The 23,049-nt window shown below is 37.5% G+C and overlaps 1 protein-coding gene across 1 annotated transcript; it reads left to right on the top strand.

Moving 5' to 3' along the window:
• Positions 1 to 6,368: 6,368 nt before the first annotated feature.
• On the top strand, positions 6,369 to 8,264 carry LOC108985899. Its single transcript, XM_035683725.1, has 4 exons — positions 6,369 to 6,671; positions 6,763 to 6,866; positions 7,508 to 7,760; positions 7,905 to 8,264. The coding sequence occupies exons 1-4, from the start codon at positions 6,369 to 6,371 to the stop codon at positions 8,262 to 8,264; spliced, it is 1,020 nt and encodes a 339-aa protein (XP_035539618.1).
• Positions 8,265 to 23,049: the final 14,785 nt, after the last annotated feature.

The following is a 23,049-nucleotide window of genomic DNA, read 5'->3' on the forward strand; positions in this document are numbered from 1 at the left end:
ATCCAATTATGTTCCCAGAGCATTTAGACAGTTTTCAATATTAGATGGGTGTGTAGAAGTAAAAAGTGAAGAGAAGTAACCTATGAATACACCTCCAATCTCTGCCTGCTTAGTTATAGTTCTTCCTTGTGAGGCCTCGACACTTTTAATGGTATTGGTCTTCCTTCTTTGACTTGCCTGCATATGAAAATAGTGAGTGTTCCTATCTCCAAACTTAAGCCAATGTTGCTTTGCCCTTTGGCGCCACTTTAAGTCATTTTCTGTCATGGAAGACACCACATCCTTCTGAACCCGTTTCATGGTAGCTAAATGATAGCCTGAACCAGTTTCTTGGAGGTGGCCAATTCTTTGTAGCCCCTATGTGATGGCCCTTTGCTCCTGCTGTTTTGATTTCAGCTTCCAAGCCAGCAAACCCTGTTGGCAAGCACCCAGTTGTGTACTAAAAAAATGGCCTCATAGCCTATTCCATTGTCTGTTTTGCATGCCTCACTTATAACCTTTTGACACTCTTCCTTTAGTTCCCAAGCCATCTCATATCTAAAGCACATTCTTTTTCTCCTTTTCTCATAAATTGTACTACATGTTTCAATGATAAGAGGTGAGTGGTCAGATTTAATAGCAGCCAAAGCAGTACACGAGCCATGAGCTAAAAGGTCATTCCATTCCTTATTGCCGAGGGCTCTATCTATTTTTCCTTTTGTGAAATCCCTTCCATACCTGTTATTAGACCATGTAAAGCATAGCCCATGTGAGTGAATATCATTTAGGTCACAAAAATCTACTGCTTGCCTAAATTCCTCAATTTGTTTATAAAGTCTGCGTGCTCCTCCCATTTTCTCCTTTTGGTGAAGGATCTCATTAAAGTGTCCAGAGCAAAGCCAGACCATGGGGCTGGCAGGTTTTAGCATCTTCAAAAGTTGCCAAATGCTGCTCCTCTTTCTAGTATCTGGGTGGCCACAGAAACTTATGAATTGCCATGTTGGTCCACTGTCCTCTTCCTGGACTAGTGCACTTATGTGCCATCTAGGATAATTTATCACTTTGACATTCCATTTTTCTTTCCATAAAAGAGCAATACCACCACTTAGTCCCACACGGTCAACTGCAAAACAACCATCCATCTTCAAACTTCTCTTGATTTCTTCCATCCTTCTGTTTCTACTTTTAGTTTCCACTAGGAAAACCAATATGGGACACTTTTCCTTAGATAAATTTCTAAGGACACTAACTGTCCGAGGGTTCCCAAGCCCTCGGTAGTTCCATACCAAAATACTCACTGATTATGGTAGGGCTGGAAATCAGCCTCTGCCTTAACAAGATAGTTTTCCTTCGTATTATCATGCTCCTTAAACTTCTTTGAAGCATATTTAATTTGTGTCTTCCTTCTCTTGCATACCCTCTGATAATTAACTCTGACTGACCTATTGGATATATCAGCCAGTGGAGTATCACCATTGCCTTCCTCATGGATGAGCCTTTCACGAGCCTTCCTTTTCCACCTTCTTACAGTGCTTACCAAGTCCTCCCTACCAGGTTTCACATGATCTCCTGTGCTATTCAAACTGCCTATCACCTATTGATGCACGTGCGTTGACTGCATGGCTTCTGGGAGATGGTCTCCTATCTGAGCTTGTGAATGATTCCCAAGATAACCACCCTGAACAGCTCCTTTGCCCACTTTTTCTTCTGTTGGTGTGTGAGATTGGACCCCTCGAGATCTTTTTTCCTCATTTTCCGTTGGGTACGTTTCCTGTTTCCCTGCCAAGACTTCCACTTTGTCAAACTGGCTAGTGTACTTTGAATCCTCTCAATCAAAATGATCCCGATCTCCTTGTTGATCACCATTGCGGTGGTTGCCACCTCTGCCACCACCGTATCTACGATTGTAAAAAATGTTGGTGTTCCTGGGTTGCCTTCGTAACCAGGGGCCAAACGGGTATGGGACCTATTCATCTACTTGTTGATCCGTTCTCAGCCGTGTACAGTTTTTCCCTTTATGATAAAACACCCCACATTTGAAGCAGAAACTTTGTAATCTTTCGTATTTAAAGGAAATCCAATGTTGTTTTTCACCCAGCATTAGCCATTTCCCTCTCAACAGAGGTTTGTGGAGGTCCACCACTACTCTCACTCTGAGGCATCTCCCCCAAGCACGTCCATCAGCCTCAGTTTTACCCTGATTACGTGGCCAATGGATGCTGCAAATTGCTTCTGGAAATCTTTTGTCAGGGTTGCCAACTGAAGGTTATGCAGTTGCACCCAAAAGGGTTCAAAACGAAACTGTAATGCATGGATAGATATTGTTTTATCCACTTCCATCATGGTCAGAAGGTGTCTATCGAAGAACCATGGACGTCCACTTAAGACTCTCCCTTTGTCTACCAATTTTTGGAATTCAATCATGAAGCATTGTTCTCCCAACTCTTTGAAAATAATCCACCCTTCCAACCTCCATAGTTGAGACATTGTGACCCTAAAATCCTCACTGTTAACACCTTTCTTGGTTAGAGCCTTCCCCCACAATACAGTTTTTGCCTCGTGCATCTTCCTCTGTGTAGTTTTCCAGATTGACATGGAAAAAAGAACTTTCAGTCCTCTGCTTCCATTGAAAACCTAAGAACCAAATAACAAAGCTCACAGGAAGTGAGACATTAACCTTTGAGAATAACCCAAGGCACTGGAACCTCACTCTTTCTCCCAGAGAAAAGGAAGGCACTGATCAAAACTCACTAGGTGTCTGTTCCTATGGTTGTAGTTCCTCTTAAACCATAGACAAAGATCAAGGTACACTAAAACCACTGTCCTGTATGTAGACACTAAAGTTTAAACTTTGATATATGGACATATGGACATAATTTTAGTTCGGTGCCTTGTTTTGTTTGTAGTTTATTCTCATCCACAATGTAGGTAATTTTGTTTTTTTGACAAGTCAATATAGGTAAAATTTTTTAAAAAATAACGTTGTAAGGCTACTATGGTGTGACTCAAGTCTGAATTTGATAATTTGGTCTTTGACATGCACTTCAACCTAGGGGTGGGCGGCAAGGCTCTGGCCCCCGCCACCTCACCCTAGTCTGCCCCGCCCTCGCTAGGGTGGCGCGGGTAATATTGTCTGCCCATACGGGGGCGTGCCCTCTCGCCTGATAGGGGAAACAAAGGTGGGAGAGGGGTGCACACTGGGAAATCCTATATATATATACATACATTTGTATAAAAAAATGTTTTGTTGGTAATGAATTTTTTATTTTTTATTTTTAAATAAAAGAATGCCAAAGCGGCGTCCTTTTTTTTGGTGGGGAGAGGGGGGGAGCGAGGGTTTAGGGTTCCACCCCCTCCCTGCATATCACTTCTCTCTCTCTCTCTCTCTCTCTCTCTCTCTCTTTCCTTCTTTCTCCGTGTGTCGTTTTGAGCTCTTCTTTGTTGTGCATTGTTGCCCTTTCTCCCTCTTGCAGTCGCCATGACAACACGATCCGCGTCTCCATCTTCTCTCTCCCTCTCTCCCTCTCTCTCTCTCTCCTTTCTGGTGGTGCCAACCCATGGACGATGTTTTGTTTTTTTTTTCTTTCCTTAGATCTTCAAATTTTTGGCTATTTTTAATCTGATATGGTTTCTAGTTTTGCTTTATGACGTGTATTGTGGATTTTAGATGGTTTTGTAAATTTGTTGTGGATTTGATTTTTTTTTTTTTTTTTGTATTTTGTTTTCGGCTGGTACAACTCATAGCCGTGAGTGGCAGTGGATGGGGGGGGGACGGATGAGGGGTTTGCCCCTAGCACATGGACCGGGGACCTCCACATCACGGTGGATTTAATGTGGGGGCGAGGGGTGGGATGGGGGCAACCCTGCCCCATGGGATGCGGGTAGCACCCCTACTTCAACCGATGATGTTGTTTGGATAATAAACAATTATATGAAAAGGTTTCATGAAAAGTTCTAGAATGGAATGGACTTCTTTCCCTCAAACTTTATTTCCATTTATTAGTTTTTCAAGTGGAGTATCACTAAAAACTTCCAACTCATTGAAAGGAGCAAGACTATAGGATTTTTTTTTTTTTTTTTCCTAAGCAAGTTTTATAAATATCCATGCGTTTATCAGAAGCTGCTGGGGTTTGGCCGCTCAACTTGTGGTTTCCGCTATGAGGAAGCCACATAACGTCTTTGTGCATTTTTCTAATGAAGCTAACTTTGTGAAGGCACTTTCGAGGGAAGCTACCGATGTGGATGGAGTGAGTTACCGTGGCTTCCACTGGCATATAGAATTTGATGAGGACACGGAACCATCGTTGGTGCCGATTTTGATTTTTCTCCTAGGTTTGCCCCCCAATTTTTATCATGAATCATTTTTGAAAATTATCACTGCTCCACTTGGGCGTTTCTTACACCGTGACAATGCCACAAAGTGTGTAACCAAAATGGATGGAGCAAGAGTATGCCTTGAAAGGGATGCTTCCAAGGAACCTATCAAGGGACTTTGGATCGGTATGCCTCACCTTTGTTCTAGTTTTGTATTGAGGTTGAGTATGAAACTCTCCCTACTTTTTGCTCAAACTGTCGGGTTCAAGGAAAGTGAGGGTTAAAAAAGCTAGTGACCTGAGATTGAAAGGAAGTAGAAAAATTGTGCAAGTTTGGAAACCTAAAAAAATAGAGACGGTGGTGGAAAATCCTAAGGAGGTAGAGTTGTTGACATTGGTAGATGCTGTGAATTGGTCGATGCTGTGGGGGCTGGTCCTAGTGGGTCTAAGGTGAATCGATTGGTAAATGAGCATGGGCCTGAGGGTAGTTGTATGAAGGACACAGAGGGGGCGTTACTTGATCATAATAGGGTTGCTATGGAAACTGAAACTGAGATGAATACATTGGTGTTGTGGTCAAATCAGCAAGATGACAATCTTTTTGAAACCGTGAATAAAGACACCGCTGAGCTAGGGGTTAATGGTTCTTTGTTATGGCTCTTGTGTTGGAAAATCCTACATTGGAGGTGATTGATCCTAATGCAAGTTTGGAGGATGGGTTAGGTAACTTTGGGGGGGATGGTCCTAGTTTTTCAAAGGAAGAGCAGGGTGTAGTTAGTCACAGATTTGGAGATAGTACTCTGAAAGAACTTGAGGGGGAACAATTGGTTACAATTCGAGAGCATTTAGTTGCAGAACCTGTGAATAATGCCATGGTTTTATGGTCCAAACAGAGAGACCAAGACAGTTCAAAAACAGAGAGTAAGGGTTCATTGAGTGCACTTACTGAGATCTCGGAGGTAGAGAACAACTTGGTTATTGAAGAGATGAGTGATGAAATGATGCAGGAAAATATGTTGGCACATGTTTAATTGAAAGAACCGCAAGTTATAGGATGGATCACGATTCTTGATATGTCGGAGGTAGCGAACAACTTGTTTATTGAAGAGAGAATTGATGACATGATCCAGGAAAATATACCGGAACATGTTAATTTCCAAGAGTAGCAAGTTACAGAACCAACTGATGAAAGTGTTTCAGAACCAAATAATGAGCATGGGGAACATCTCAGTAAAAATAAACGACACCCATCGGATAGTGATGCTATTCAGGAAAAAAATCAGGCGAAGGGTGGAAGAAAACTTAGAAGCTCAACTCCGGTTCCTCGCAAATCCGTCTGCATGGATCTATGATTTGTAACCCTTTGTTTTGGAATATTCGTGGACTCAGATCTTCACAGAGAAGGTTGTGTAAGTTGGTTAGGAAATTGAAGGTGAATTTTCTTATGTTAGCGGAGCCGTTTGCAGATGATACTAGGATGGAAATTCTACGTACTAGTTTGAATTTTGAGAATAGTTTTTTGAATCACAGTGCTGGTGGTAAACTTTGGGTGCTTTGGGGTAGGGGAATGCAGCTCTCCGTCACTAATTTTAGTGCTCAACATATCACAATTTCTATGGTTAATAACTCTCGACAAGTCTTTGTGTTTGTGGTTTATGCTAAATGTAGTTATTTGGAAAGACGAGATCTCTGGAGTCTACTACAACTGGATGCTGTGCAAGATAGTCCTTGGCTGTGTCTTGGGGATTTCAATGTTATTCGTTATGAGGAGGAAAGAAGAGGTGGTAGACCTTGGTTGAGGGCTGCTATGGATGATTTTAATGAATTCATTAATAATTGTGGCTTAGTATATATGAAATCAGCCAGGAGTAAGTTCTTGTGGTGCAATGGTCAGAGGGGTTTAGCTCGAAGTTGGTCAAAGATTGACAGATGGCTAGTCAATACCTTGGCTGCTAATTCTTTACCGAAGCTTATTGTAAAGATCTGACCTGTACAACTTCCGATCATGCTCCGATGTCTTTTGTCCTACATTCTCCAATAACTCATTATGGTCCTTCCTCTTTTAAGTTCCAACAAATGTGGGTTTCGCATGAGAACTTCCGAGATGTTGTTGAAGAGGCATGGAACGTTCCAGGTGTGTCTATGGGTTTTTTCGGTTTGGCTACTAAGCTGAAAAAAATAAAAGTGGTTCTAAAGGAGTGGAATCGTTGGGTCTTTGGGCGTACTGAGCTTAATATTCAGGCCTTGGAAACTCAGATTGATCATTTAGAAAGCCAACTTCAGGGTGGTTTCTCAGAGGACATCGAGTTGGAGTTACTGGTCGCTAAAGAACAACTTGATTTATGGATTCGAAGAGAAGAAACTAGGCTTTCACAACAGGTAAAGCTTAGCGGAATGGAAAAAGGGGAGGCGTCGGCCAAGTTTTTAAGACTTTTGCTTCTTTAACTAAGCCTGTTGTTCATGAAATGAGACTTCAGGATGGGACGTGCCTATCGATATTCATTTAGGAGCAGTGGATTTTTTTATGGCCTTCCTTCAGGCTAGACAACATAGAGATCTCTCAGATTTGTCGAGGTATGTACATAATTTTGTTTTAGAGGAGGAGAATGATTGTGTCCTTCAGCTCACTTCCATCCAAGAGGTAAAAAAAGCCATGTTCTCTATTCCGGTAGATAGTAGCCCAGGCCCCGATGGGTTTGGTTCGGGTTTCTATAAATCGTGTTGGGATATTGTTGATAATGATGTGGTGGCAGCAGTTAGAGATTTTCTTAGTGGGGCTCCGATGCCTAGATTTTATTCGGCTTATCATATTGTGCTTATCCCAAAAATGCAGCAACCTACAAGTTTTGATAAGTTCCGACCTATAAGCTTGTGTTCTGTCATTTATAAGGTGTTTTCTAAAATATTGGTTCGAAGATTGTCTCCAATATTGAGCAAAATTATTTTGCCTGAACAAGGTACCTGAAGTATATTTGAAAATGTTACTTTAGCCTAAGAGATGATTCAGATGATCAACAAGAAGGTTCGAGGTGGAAATATGCTCATAAAAGTAGATATGGCTAAGGCGTATGACAACATTGATTGTGATTTTTTATTACATGTGATGAAAACTTTTGGGGTTGTCCTTTCGTGTTTGTGAGCTGATCAGACAATGTATTTCGACTCCTTGGTTCTCGGTGGTTATGAATGGGTTGGCAATGGGTTTTTTTCCCCAGTGGTCGTGGTCTTCGTCAAGGAGATCTTTTATCGCCATATTTGTTTATTCTGGTTGAAGAAACTCTCTCTTGTTTGTTGAAACATAATTTTGCTACTGGAAAAATTGTTCCGTTCTCTCATCTCCGTGGTACTCCTCTGATTTCTCACTTACTCTATGCTGATGATATTGTGGTCTTTACCAATGGAGGGAGATCTTCCTTGAAAGCTATTAGAGATGTATTTGCGCTATATGAAGACTGGTCGGGTCAGATGGTTAGTAAAGATAAGTCTTCTATATTTTTTTCCCAAATATTATACGATTGCTCAAAAAAGAAATGTATTGCAGTTGACCTTGTTTACTGAAGTCTTTTTTCCGGTTAAGTATTTGGGTGTTCCCTTATTACTGATTGGTTAAAGATTTCTTACTTTGATGATCTCTTGACTCGTATTCGGGGTCGTTTGGATGGATGGCAAAATAGATTTTTAACGGCTGGTGCTCTTTTTATTTTATTGAAATATGTTGTGTCGAGTATTCCGGTGCATTTGTTATCGGTCCTCTCTGCTCCCAAGACTATGGTGGCTTCTTTAAATAGACTCATGAGTAAATTTTTTGGGGGCACTTCGAATGGGAAGCCAAAGCTGAAGTGGGTGGCTGCAGAAGATCTGCTCCCCGACTCTGGAAGGGGGCCTGGGCTTAAGGAAACTAGAGGAAGTTCAATCTTCGCTATTCATGAAGATGGCTTGGAATCTCTTGACCCAAGATTCGCTATGGGCTAATTTTTTAAACATAAGTATTGCAAAGGCAACCATGTGACGTTGGTGGATAATTGTAAATGTTCATTATTATGGAAAAATATCATTAATATGGTTCCGAAGGTGCTTAGTCATGCTTGGTGGCATGTTAAGGATGAACAAGTGTCCTTTTGGCGAGATCCTTGGTTAAAATCAGGTCCTCTTGTAGAGTCATGTGACATCTCTGCGTAGCCGTCTTTAAAGGTTAGAGAATGCCGAATTCAGAATTGGTGGATGAGATGTGGACTTGTTAAAAGAATTGGTGGAGGAGTCAAAGCTGGAGGAAATTCTGGATGGTCTAGGGGAATATAAAGAAGGCGCATATGTGTTGATTTGGAAACCGAATTAGAATGGGGATTTCCCATCTAAGTCGGAATGGGATTGTATCCGTGTTCGTGCGCCAAAATCTGAATGGGCGTCCTGGATATGGCACTCCGCTCTCCCTAAGAAATATTCGGTTACTATTTGGAAGGCTTTAAATTCTAGCCTTAGTGTTGATGCACGTATTAGTTCTTTGGGTATCCATCTGGTTTCGAAATGTGAGTGTTGTACTCAAGGATGTATGGAAGATCAAGACCATGTCCTCGCCATAGGGATGATTGCAACAGAGATTTGGTGAAGAGTTTCCTTACATATGGGAATGCCTTATGACCCGAGTAGACCTTGGAAAACTAACATGGAGCTATGGTTTCGGAGGGCAGCTCATTCATAAAAAAAAGGTACGTTGTTGGGCCTTATTCCTATTATTTTAACTTGGTCCCTTTGAGTTTGGAGATGTAAAGCTTGCATGGAGGGGAAATTGAATAATGTGAATACTCTTTGGAGGGCGATAAAAGCTGCTATAGCTTGGGTTGGTTTAAGTTTGCGTGCTAGTAAAAGCTTAAGGAGGGGGACGAAAAAATTCCACAATCTTTCAATATTCCGATTAAGGATGAGTCTAGGCCGAAAGCTTGCCTTGTGAAATGGAATAAACATTCTGCGGGATGTTTAAACTAAATGTGAATGGAAGCTCTCTGGGTAATCCTAGTCGAATGGGAGCTTGCGGCCTTATCAGGGATGATAAGGGTTGTCTAATATGGGTCATAGCTAAAGAGTTGACTTTTGGGACTAATAATGAAGTGGAGTTACGAGCTTTATACTATGGTTTACAACATCGTAAAGACTTGGCGATCAAAAAAATTGAGATTGAAGTAGATTCTTTATTAGTTGCTAATTGGTTGGAAAGGGAAGATGTAGTATATGGTACCTGGAAGATTATTGGGATAGGATACAAACGATTCTTTCTTCATTGGAATTTAAGATCAGACATATCTTTATAGAAGGAAATTCAAGGGCAGATTTTCTTGCTCGTTGGGGTTCGGATCAGAATCCAGGTACATGGGAGAAATTCCAGGAGGTTCTGCATAAGGTTAAAGGGATCCTAAAAGTTGACAGAATGGGCCTGTATGCTCTCAGACTTTAGAGTCTGTAGCATGAGAGATTAAGGTTTGTGTTTTTTTTTTTTTTTTTTTCATTTGTATTTGTTGGTGTCCTTCGGTTGAGAGGATAAGGTCTTTTTGAACACTTGGGTTTTTGGTTTTTCTTGTTATCTTGTAACCCCCAAGTGTGATGCTGTTACCGCGGTTTTCCTCTGTCATAAGTGAGAGCTTATTAATAAAATTGACAAGGGGCCATTATTGGACATGTGGCTCCAACTTTTTCAAAAAAAAAATTATAAATATATTTTACAGTTACAGGACAAGAGGGTCAACAAGGTGGGAAGCCCCAAATTCATCCTAAATAAGGAAATACAACATAAGAAAGAGAAAAAAGAGGGATCTAGGGCCAATGACTTAACCATCATTCATTTCCAACAAAGTAAAGTTGCATGAAGCAATTTCGATACAGTCTGATAAATGGATTGTAATACTATGACTAGAAACTGTAGTGAAATGTTTTGTGCTACATTTTGCTGGTATGGACTAGCTAAAGGAGACTTTCACTACCTCTTTCCCACGATCCTTGGTTAGGAGAAGCGAAAACATAGGAAGACAGCAAGCGAGAAATGCGTCGAATTTCCGGTGGACGATCGGTAAGGATTGTGGAGGCACATGGAGACCACATGCCACACTAGGAGAGTGGAGGTTGGTCGGATCTAATTCGAGCTCACTGGCCCCTAAAATGCTGCTCGTGGCGGAGACCTCGATGCGGCGGCGCATGGATCTCACGCGCTATTTGAGCCGCGCATGAGATGTATGCGTTGCTCTGTTTGACATTCTGCTTCGACAGTTTGAAGGATTAACGGCTAATGAGTCTTATGGTAGGGTGCATGGCGGTCGTGGGAGGCCAGAAAGCAATAGATCAATGATTCTCCTTGCTATGGATGGAAAACAAGTTAAAAACCAAAAAAAGGGGTTGGACAGCTTTGAGACAAGCCAAACAGGAGGGCAGGTGGAGCCAAAGCTCCCCCGTCGCCCTCTGGGTGAATGAAGATGGGATTTTTAAGTTTTTGGTTGAGAGCGAAATCTCCTGGAGAGAGGAAAAAAGGAGGAAGCAAACCTAGGCTTCCTCTTCATTGTAAGACTAATGGATTAGTATGGAATCATTATATTGAGGGTAAAATATATCAATTTATGTGATTTGTAGTGGGGACAAATAATCTATGTTTTCAATTTGGACTCAATGTTTATCATGCGTGTGAATTTTATAAAATAAGTCCCTCAGTTTGTCTGTCATTAGGAAAATTAATGATGCCTTAACCAGGTGTTAATCCACATTAGCATCATTATCCTTTTGACACATTCTAAAAAATAGCAAAATTTAAGCAGAAAATGAAAAAGGGCGAGTGCCCCTCCTTTTTGAGGGAGGGATAGCATAGCCACCCTACTCTGTGAGTGGGTTATCCACCCACAGATTCAACCTGCAAAGGGGGCTTTCCCATAGGGAGTACTAAAATAGAATTGTATTTTCCCCCTTTGAGTCTGAGACATAGAGTTATAGACAAATAGAATTGTTCATAAATATCTCAAGCTCAATTCAAGTTCAACCCGTTTATGAAATGAAACGAGCTTTAACCAAAATTTAGGATCATTGTATATGAGCTTAACTTGTATAATGCTTGTTCAATTGGTATGAATTCATATAAAGTAATTAAAAGATGAGACTAAATACTCTTCCTAATCTGATGGATGTAGCTTAAATATTTCTTGTGAATATGGCTATATATATATATATATATATATATATATATATATATACTAGCAGTGGTTTAACGTGCAAAGCATGTTTGCCACATCTGTTTAATTGGAAGAAAAAACAAAATTCCTAAAAATAATGTGTCTAAACAGTAAGTAAAGTGTGACTCCTTACATGCAACACAAAATCTTAAATAATTGAATTAGTTGTTAGTTCACAATCATCAAGATTGAAAGAGTACATAAAACTGATTAGTAAATAGCATAATGCATAGGAGCATAAAACCTAATATAAGCAAGCATCTATGAATTTTCATCTTTCTCTACTTTAACAAAAAGAGTTTGTTCCAACTGTAGTATCTCCATACATTTCCATGCAAACTTTAACAAGAAGAGTTTGCATGAAAGTTTCAGCTCTACAAATTAACCATATTTGACGGTAGATATCAATGCATGCATGTCATGTTACCTACAACCATGTAGAAGATGTAATGAGCTGCTATGAAGCAAATCCACCCTCCATGTTTTTGCATTTTCAAGACTAAGAAAATATACTCAAATTATGGCAATAGAAGATACTTTCCAAAATTTGATCGTATGAACAAAAAAATTATCTCACGATTAATAAAAATTCAACCACACTACTCGATGACCCACGGAGTTTTATTCTTATGTTGCTCTCACGTTCTTTCATCATTAAAGTAAGCCTCTTATATTTTGGAAGCCCCAAAAATATTATAATTGAAGAAAATCATTTTATCTAAATGATTTTAGTTAATTAAGAATATTATGAGATTTAAATTATCTTAAAAATTTTAATTATTTAGATGGTTTTACTCTCTTAAAAATATTTAGCAAAATTTCATCATTTATTTAATGATGAAAGATTGTAATAAGACTGTAATAAGACCCAACTACCAGGGGCATTGATAGAAAAAAAATTGTCAAACATAAAGCACTGTTCATTACTGTTTATATGGAGATAGATGCTAGGAGATATATATATATATATATATATATATATATATATATAACGTACATATTTGTAAATTTATATATAAAATGTTAAAATTATTATACAAACTCCAAAATTTATTTTCTAAACTTATAAATAAAGTCATAAGATATGGTACAAATAATGTATTCATAATAAAAGACGATATACGTTATAGTCCATAAATATAGTTAATCTAATGAACATGAACACTATAATTTTAATGGTAATTAATTCATGATTAATCAAGTTTATTAAAAATGTATAAAATCTCATTGATGATATATATTTTACATGGAACTAACAAATTAATTAGGCTTGGTTTGCTTTCAAGACTAAAATCCAAAATTTTGAAAATCTCTCATCTCATTATTACAACTTTTCCAAATTCTCACACAAAATAAAATAAATAATTCAACTTTTTCAAATCCCAAAACAAAAATAATATTAAAAAATATATTCTAATAATATTTATTCAACTTTTTCACTTTAATCTTAGCTTAACTCATCTCATCTCATATCTGAAAACAAACGAGACTGCCTTTTGTAAATAAGAATGAGTTTATTTAAAATAAATTAACTGATCATGAATATTATTTAAATTTTATATTTTTCTTCAAGTTTTTAAATCCTTATTTATATTTTCTATCAGAAAATATTTAAAATGCATAAATGCACAAAACATAAAAGTAAGTTGAATTATCATAAGAGCACTCGCAGAAAACTTCTTTTCGAGGGCCTATATCCCCCAAAATTAATTCAAACTTATCCTAGAGATTGTCTCTCATGTGGCTAGTCGTTGAGATTAGATCACTTTATATCAAATTGCAAAGTATCTTATTAATATGAGTAAAATAAATTGCAAATGGTCTTATTGAAAAGTGATTAACTTCAATATTTCTTGGTCAACCCTGCCTATGGGCCATGGGGCCGAATTAGGATCTTTGGGTCAACCTACCTAACAATATATATGGTCTTTATATGAATGCACAGATAAAAATTGGCAAATCTAAATTTAACCCCATAGTAAATTGTAAGACATAGCTGAATATAGAAGTTATATGCCTATGGTAAGATATTAAATAAATACTAAAGACCATATATCTTTTTCCATTAGGTTGGTAAGTTGACTTGACCATTTATGTAAGTAAGCCTGAGTTCACATTGTATCAGACCAGAAGTTTTTATATGAACCCGCGGAAATGGAATCTCTTGAACTTACAATCAATCTGAAAACTCTCCAAGAAAGTCAAAATCAAGTCAACGGATGGAGAACCTAGACCTTGATGAGAACCAAGGTGGGCCTAGTCTTAAAGATATGTTGTAAGTTCCAGATGGGCCAAATACAAGTTCAATGGCTTAAATAATGAAGATTTAGTTTTGATTCATTTGATAAGCTATGTAAAAGGCAACAACATGACTTAAAGGCTTTAAGCACTTGAAGGCTTTCAACTTATTTAATTCATTTAAAGAACTTATTTTATTAGTTTAGAATAATTGGGTTTATTATGTGAAACACTTAAGAGAAACTATGCAAGGGCATGTTGGGAAAGTTATTATTTTATTGAATTAGGGTAACGGTTACTGTAGCCGAGTTACTGTAGCGCCATATAGTAGTCGCGACACTGTTCACTCATGGGTATTTTTGAAAGATGGGGCATAATTTTGGTTAGGGTTTTAATTAGGTTTTGGTTTAAATACTCTTTGTAGCCATATTTTAATCAGTTTATGAAATTTGATGAATTTATTCATTGTGAGTTGAGTTTATCTCCTCTTGTTCTTAATTGAACTTTTGAACTTATCAAAGGTAAATTACAATGTTTGTGGCTTTCCTCCTTTGTAATCTGGGTTCTTGAGACGGGTTCTTGAAACGAGTTCTCATCGGGTCTAGGTTCTCCATCCATTGACTTAATTTTGGCTTTCTTGGGAAGTTTTCAAATTGATTGTGAGTTCAAGGGATTCCGTTCCAGCTGTTCATATCATTTGGTATTCAGAGCAAGGTTTCCAATCAGGTCTGATTCTATATTTTAATTATTGTATCTTTAATTTTGATTCTAGGGCTTCATTGTTCTTGGGTTACAAAAAAAAAAAAATAGAAACAAAAAGTAGGCTGCCGAAATTCTTAGGGTTTTGGGTTTGGCTGAAATTTGCATCACCCAGGATTTCAAAATTCTAAGGTTTCTTACATCTCTAAGTTTGTCCATTGCTTGGAGTGTCGTTCCATTGATTCTCTTCTATTTCATTGTCAATTCTTGTGTGGTTGATTCAATTGCTTGATTTTCACAATTGAGTATTTCATAATTGATTATCTTCTTCTCTTTTGAGAGAAGAAGAGAAAAGAAAAGAAAAGACAGGAAAAGAAAAGAAGAAAAAAGAAAGGAAAAGAAAAGAAAATTCAAAAAAAAAAAAAAAGAGGAAAAGAAAAGGTAGCATATACAAATGTTGCTACATAGTTACAAAAAAGAGAAAGAAAGAAATTTGTTGATTGAATCTTATCATCAAAGGGGCTGCTGCATACAATATTAAAATTGGTATCTTGTCTTATTGTTACTCTTTCATTCGTATAACTTCATTGATTCTCGTGTCATTTTTATTCCTTCTGTGCTTTTCTTGTTCTTGTTTTTTGGACCTAATTACTAGTTGGGATAAAACAAGATTGCTTTATCTTGATTGAGTTCAATTAGTTCTTGAAAAACTGGAGTGGGAAAACTCTTGAGGTAAAAGGCAAGAGAGTGTTAGACTATTATTGGGAAAAAACCAATTAAGAGTGAAATACGAGTGAAGTGCCATTATTTGAGTGTAAACACGTAAGGGAGTGTGTGAGGTTTTCTTTTTACCACTAACATTCTTTCGTGCAGCACCTTATAATGTCTTATCGGAGTAGCTCATCACTAGGGGGAGAGCAGATAACTCATCTTTTGTATTGCAAGCCATGCAACAATAGCTTGAGCAGTTGAACTTTGTGTTGGGTGAAGTGAGGGATACGATGAATCACCAAGAAGCAGCGACTAGAAATCTGCAAGGTAGGAGAGATTGGAGGCGACGTGAGTCTATTGTTGAAAATAGGTATGAGAAAGAAGAGTAAGGTGATTCTCTTGTTACTAGGCGTGCACTCAATACATAAATTAAGATGGATGATAGAGAGCAGCAGAGTAAGAATATTTTTCATACTAGATGCCACATCAACAATAAGGTATGTAGTATAATCATTAATTTGAGGAGTTGTATTAATTTGGCTAGAACCACTTTAGTTGAGAAATTGAATTTACCTACCTTGAAACACCCTAGACCATACATGTTGTAGTGGTTGAGTGATTGTGGAGAGGTTAGGATAAATAAGCAAGTGTTAGTTTATTTTTCAATTGAGAATACCAGGATATGGTCATTTGTGATGTAGTGCCTATGCATGCTGGTCATATTTTGTTGGGGAAGCCATGGCAGTATGATAGGAAGGTGAGTCATGATGGGTTAAGGAACATGTACAGTTTTGAAAAGGATGGAAAAACAGTCAAACTTGCTCCTTTAACTCCAACACAGGTCCATGGGGACCAATTGAAGTTGAAAAGTGAGGTTGCTCAAAAAAGAAAGAGTGAAAATAAGAATGATAAAAAAAGAAAGAGTAAAAGTGAGAGTGACCTAAAAAGAAAAAGTGAAAATGAGATTGAGCTAATAAGCAAGAGCGAATGTGAGATTGAGCTGAAAAACAAGAGTTAATGTGAGATTGAGAAAAAAAAGAAATTGTGAGGCCGAAATGGAGAAAGAGAGAAAAATGAGAGAGAAAAAAGAAGAGGGTGAGACTAAGACTACAAGAAAAAAAGAGTATGAGTTGAAAAATAATTATGAGGTCAAGAGTACAAAAAAAGATGAAGAAAAAAAGAGTGACAGAAAAAAAGAGAATGAAAAGGAAAAAGAGGGTGAAAGGAAAAAAAAGAGTGGAAAGAAAAGAGAGAGTGAAGAAAGTGAGAGAAAAACAAAGAGAAAAGTGAGTTTTTATGCTAAGGCGAGTCTTAATACTAACGAACTTGACGTATATTTGTCTAGTATTGTTGTCTCTTTGTTGCAGGGATATAAGGTCCTGATTCCTAGCAGTGTGTTTAGTGGATTGCCACCTATTAGGGAGATAGAGCACTACATTGATTTTGTGCCAGCTGTGACAATTCCTACCCGACCTTTCTTTGAAGAACATGGGTCATTGACACACTTAAAGGGACAATATAAGTTGTTGACTAGAATGCGTGCTAAGCGGGATGATTGTATTGAGACTTTTCCTCATGTATTCAAATACACACAAGGTATGGAAAATTTTGTGGTTGATACTTTAGCAAGAAGATATGTCATTGCCTTCATTTTAGATGCAAAATTGTTGAGACTTGAATATGATAAGGAATTGCATGCTAATGATGATGACTTTGCTAGTGTGTATGGAACATGTGAGAAAACATCATTTGGTAAGTTCTATAAATTAGATTGGTACTTGTTTAGAAAGAATAAATTTTGTGTGCCTACTAGTTTTATGCATAAGTTGCTTGTGTGTGATGGATATGGTGGTTTGTTGGGTAACCTTGGAGTAAGAAAGACTTTTGTTGTGTTGCATGAACGTTTTTGGGAATATCATTTGCCATTCAATGACGTTTGTGGATGTATAATTTTTCATTCATTGATGTGTTGCACGAACGTTTGTGGGAGTATCATTTGCCTTTCATTGAAGTGTTACATGAACGTTTGTGGAAGTATCATTTGTCATTCATTAACATGTTGCATGAACGTTTGTGGGAGTATTGCTTGCCATTCATTGAGTTTTCATACAATTGGAGTGATCATTTTAGTGTAAGAAAAGCTTTAGGTGTGTTTCAGGAACGTTTATGGGAGTATCATTTGCCATACATTGACTTGTTGCATGAACGTTTGCGGGAGTATCATTTGTGTTTCATTGAGTTTGCATATAATTGGAGTAGTCATTCTGGTGTCAAGAAAATTTTAGACACTATGCATGAACATTTATGTTGGTCTAAGATGAAGAAATATGTCAATCGCATTTGTGGCAGGTGCATTACATATAGAAAGACCAAATTTAAGCTTTTGCCACATGGGTTGTATACACCCTTACCTATTCCTAGTGAGTCATGTGTAGACATATCTATGGACTTTGTTTTGGGGCTGTCTAGGAAAGAAAAGAGTAGAGATTTTATTTTTGTAGTTATGGATGGATTTATAGAGTTTGCATATAATAGGACCATGCATACTACCACTTTATATTCTCATTTTGAAATTATTTATAGACTTAATCCATTTACTCCTTTAGATTTAATGCCTTTATATGTTGACAATAGGAGTAGCTTCGATGGATTGTTTCAAATTCTTGAACAAATTAATCATAATGCATTTGAAATTAATGATAATGTTACTAACATTTTTCCTTTTGATCCAGGTAGAGATTCGAGGTCGAATTCTTTTGAGGAGAGGGGGAATGATGAGAACTAAGGTGAGCCTAGTCTTAAAGATATGTTGCAAGTTCCAGATGGGCCAAATACAAGTTTAAGGGCTTAAATGATGAAGATTTAGTTTTGATTCATTTGATAAGCTATGGAAAGGGCAACAACATGACTTAAAGGCTTTGGGCACTTGAAGGCTTTCAATTTGTTTAATTCATTTTAAAAACTTATTTTATTAGTTTAGAATAATTGGGTTTATTATGGGAAGCACTTAAGGAGGCATATGCAAGGACATGTTGGGAAAATTATTATTTTATTGAATTAGGGTTAGGGTTACTGTAGCACCGTACAGTAGCCGTGGCACTGTTCACTCAGGTGTATTTTTGAAAGATGGGGCATTATTTTGGCTAGAGTTTTAATTAGGTTTTGGTTTAAATACTCTTTGTAGCCACATTTTATTCAGTTTATGAAATTTGATGAATTTATTCATTGTGAGTTGAGTTTATCTCCTCTTGTTCTTAATTGAATTTTTGAACTTATCAAAGGTAAATCACAACCATTATGGCATTCCTCCTTTGTAATCTGTGTTCTTGAGACAGGTTTTTCAACTGGTCTAGATTTTAATATAATCTAGGTTCTTGAAACGAGTTCTCATTGAGTCTAGGTTCTCCATCCATTGACTTGATTTTGACTTTCTTGGAGAGTTTTCAAATTGATTGTGGGTTCAAAGGATTCTGTTCCCGCGAGTTCATATCACATTGTATCAGATTAGAAGTTTTGAGTTCGAACATTGATTCTATACTTCATCTCATGTATTGAGACCACTTATTAAGGGAGAGTCTAGCCCACATGTGAGGATGAATATTAAAATATAAAATAAATAATAAAATTTACTCTTCCTATCATCTTAAATTTTTTTAACAAATGGTGGCGTTGGTCCATCGGTACCTTAGGGGTAATCATCTGCGCCAATGTATAAAAAGACACATGTTAAAATCATTTAAAAGAGTAGGCATGAGTAAGGAAGGATTTATGGCTTTAAAGCTGGACAAATGTAAGGCATATGACAAGATTGAATGGCCATATTTGGAAGATATAATGAGAAAGATGAGATTTTCTAGCCGATAAATAGGGTTCATAATGAGGTGTGTTACCACTGTTTCCAACACTTTGCTCATTAATGGAACCCCATACATAAAGTTTAAACCTTTAAGAGGCATTCGACAAGGTGACCCTCTCTTATCTTATCTTTTCATACTTTGTTCTAAAGCCTTTAGTCAACTCCTAAACCAAGCAAAAGTTGAAGGACAGATCATTGATGTGCCATTGGCTAGGGGCTAGATCCATATCAACCCCTTTTTTTTTGCAGATGATAACCTCATCTTCTGCAAAGCAAGCTCACTAGAGTGGAGTAGACTGCTAAGGTTACGGGAGATCTATGAAAATTCATTAGGACATAGGCTTAACAAGGAGAAGACATCTATATTCTTCAATATGAATACTAAAGAAGATACAAAGATACAAAGAATACAGTATTTTGAAAAAAGTTAGACCAAGAATCAGCAACTGGAAATCAAAACTTCTATCTCAAGCTAGCAAGAAAGTCCTTTTGAAGTCTGTGATTCAAGCAATTCCCACCTACTGCATGGATGTATTCAAGATTCCAAAATCAATCTTAAGGGAGATCAACATAATAATGCTAGACTATTGGTGGGGTCAGAAAGATAAGGATAAAAGGATACATTGGATCCCTTGGAATCAAATGGAAAAAGCAAAATCTGTTGGAGGGCTAGGATTCTAATTTGGAGAATTTCAATTTGGCTATGCTAGCAAAATAATGTTGGAGGCTAGTACAGGCACCCTATTCACTTGTAACTTAGGTTATGTCTCAGAAATATTATCCAACATGGGACTTTCAACAGGAAAAAATGGATAGGAATCCCTCATTCATCTGGAGAAGTTTCATGGTAGTAAAACCACTCTTTGAAGAAGGATTATTTTGGAGAGTGGACAATGGAGAATCCATCAAGATCAGCTCTGGTAAATGGATCCCTCAACCCACATCATTCAAGATCCAAAGTGGTTCCCATAGAATTCTAGCAAAGAACAAAGTGCCTATGTTGATAGACCAAGACTCTAGACAATGGAATATGCAGCTAATCAATGAGGTATTTTCGAGTAAAGAAGCTGAAATAATAAGCCAAGTTCCTCTCAGTCATTGTGGCAATGCTGATAAATTGATATGAAGACAAACAACCAATGGTTCAATATTCACAGTTAAAAGTGCATATCACTTACAAAGATGTGTACAAGAGAGGAACAAGGGCCAATCATCCAACAAGCAACACCAAGATGATAAGTGACGTAAGTTAGGGGGGCGGGGGTGGTTGTTAGTTTCTAATACTGATAAAATTTTCTTGTGGAAAGCTTGCTAAGATGGTCTCCCTACAAAATTTAACTTTTTAAAAAAGAAAGTGGTGGAAAATCCAATGTTCCCCATCTGTGATCAAGAACAAGAGACTATTGAGCATGCACTCTTGACATGTGAATCAACAAAAGATGTTTGGGGACAATGTTCCAAGAAACTACAGAAAATCAATTTTGGTCATCATAGTTTTAAAGATACATTGCTTTCAATGTTAACATCTATGGAAAGTGTGATTTTTTAGAAGGTATTCAGTGTGCAAATCCTCAACCAAATAGCAGTGTATGGGTGGCACCTCCAAGGGATATTGTTAAGATCCTGTTTGGATTCAAAGATGAGTTGAGATGGTTTTAGATGAGTTGAATAAAATATTATTAGAATATTATTTTTAATATTATTATTGTTTTGGGATTTGAAAAAGTTGAATTGTTTATTATATTTTGTGTGGAAATTTGAAAAAATTGCAATGATGAGATTAATCGGAATGCAACCATCAATAAACAACTATGCAAAGTAGGAGTTGGTGTAATTGCAAGAGATTGGGAAGGAAAAGTTCTAGCATATGAGGATGAACATATAATTATTTCCAGACCCTATGCTTGCTAAATCCTTTGCTGCACTTAGGCTACTATTTTTGGGATTGAGCTGGATTACAAAAGATCATTCTAGAAGGTGATTCATTACTTGTTGTCAAGGCCATCAACGATTTAGATGAAAGCTGGGACAACAAAGATGTAACGCCCCAATGGAAGACCCAAACCACATGGCATATACTCCAAAAGGACTAGTCAATGATACAATTAGAGCCACATTAGAACCTTATAAAGAGCAAGGACTTCTCATTCCCAAGCAATGTGGGATCCCATACACCACCTACCCTTATCCATATTATATGGGGTATCACAATCTACCCCCTTTAAATTCCCGACGTCCTTGTCGGGCCTGTCCATTGTAGGTGGCACGACTCAAGTCACACATTTCTGGTTGTGATAGACTCTGATACCATTTGTAACGCCCCAATGGAAGGCCCAAATCACATGGCCTATACTCCAAAAGGACTAGTCAATGATATAATTGGAGCCCCATTGGAACCTTATAACGAGCAAGAACTTCTCATTCCCACGCAATGTGAGATCTCATACACCACCTACCTTTATCCATATCATATGGGGTATTACAATCTACCATCCTTAAATTCTCGACGTCCTCGTCGGGCCTGTCCATTATAAGTGGCACGGCTCAAGTCCCACATTTCTGGTTGGAACCAGGCTCTGATACCATTCGTAACGCTCTAATGGAAGGCCCAAACCACATGGCCTATACTCCAAAAAGACTAGTCAATGATACAATTAGAGCCACATTGAAACATTATAAAGAGCAAGAACTTCTCCTTTCCAAGTAATGTGAGATCTCATACACCACCTACCCTTATCCATATCATATGGGGTATCACAATTGTAACGTCCCGTCTCCGAGGGCCCGGAGAGTTAACTCATGTTACCTAATAATCAACTCCAACACTGCTAATAAACTTCCAAGAACTCCAAATCAAATGTAAACACTTCCAACTTAAATAATCACACAAACTCATTTATCAAATCCTCGATATAATCAATTCTTCAAAATGCCACGCAATCAGAACACACTGAAATTTCTTAACAAACATCGCCAATACTCATCGAAACTTTCTGATATTAATCGACTATTCTTAAGACATCTCACCCAATATTTTATAGTCTTGATCTTTAGCTGGACTATTCAAAATCATCTGAAAAAAATATATGGAGATAAGGGGGTGTGTTATCAACAACTCAGTAAGCAGAGGACATATGCTAGCGTGCAAACATGAGCATTTACAAAGTACAACATGCAGAACAAAAATATTTTCCAAGATTATCATACAGAACAAAACATGTTTTCAAACATAGCAGATCGATGGTTTTAAGACACATAAAACCCAGAGTACTTTGGCATAACATAACCTGAGCATCATCATCACATCAAAACTGAGCATCTCACAGAGCAGAGACTATGTTTCATCCCCGTGGTAGGATTGTGCTATCCCCGGTGGCCAAACCGGGTAGAGACAGAGGTGAAATCTTTCCTTTATTCTTCTCGGAGCCCATAGTGTGCACACAGAAAAGACCACAATAAAACCACTTTATTTCCAAAGTGGGTGCACTCAGAGACAGAGAAGTTGGTACTAACCCAAATAGAGCAGAACATCACAGAGCAGAGCAGAGACAAAGTCAGATACAAAATCAGTACACTGTGCCAAAGGTTTTCAGATGCCATGTCAAAATAAAACAAAGTACCAAAACATAATCAGATCATTCTCACGTACTAAAAACAAAAGTCGGAGTATCTTTCTAAATAAATGTACAATTTTTCAGATTCTCAAAATCGCTCTTTCTTAAATTTTAGAGACAACATGACAAAATTAGGTCATGTCTACACAATGCATATAAGAAAATATTTTTCCTTTTTCGTATAGATTTCATGAGTAGTGCAAATAAGCGACTGAGGTTGATTTTTCCCAAGTTCTCATTTCATCACAAAATATGCAAAGTTTTCAGAAAGTCAACCTCAGTCTCAATAATTCGTGTAAAGCCTAGCATAGAAACCCTGCTTATCTGGACTTCTTAGCTTTTCAAGAATTTCCTCAAAATGACGAACAATTATTAATTGTCACCTATAACATAATAACGAAATTCTCATAAATTTCCATTCGAACATAAATTTCAAT

The sequence above is a fragment of the Juglans regia genome, chromosome 12 (assembly GCF_001411555.2).
Source record: "Juglans regia cultivar Chandler chromosome 12, Walnut 2.0, whole genome shotgun sequence".
Classification (NCBI taxonomy): Eukaryota; Viridiplantae; Streptophyta; class Magnoliopsida; order Fagales; family Juglandaceae; genus Juglans; species Juglans regia.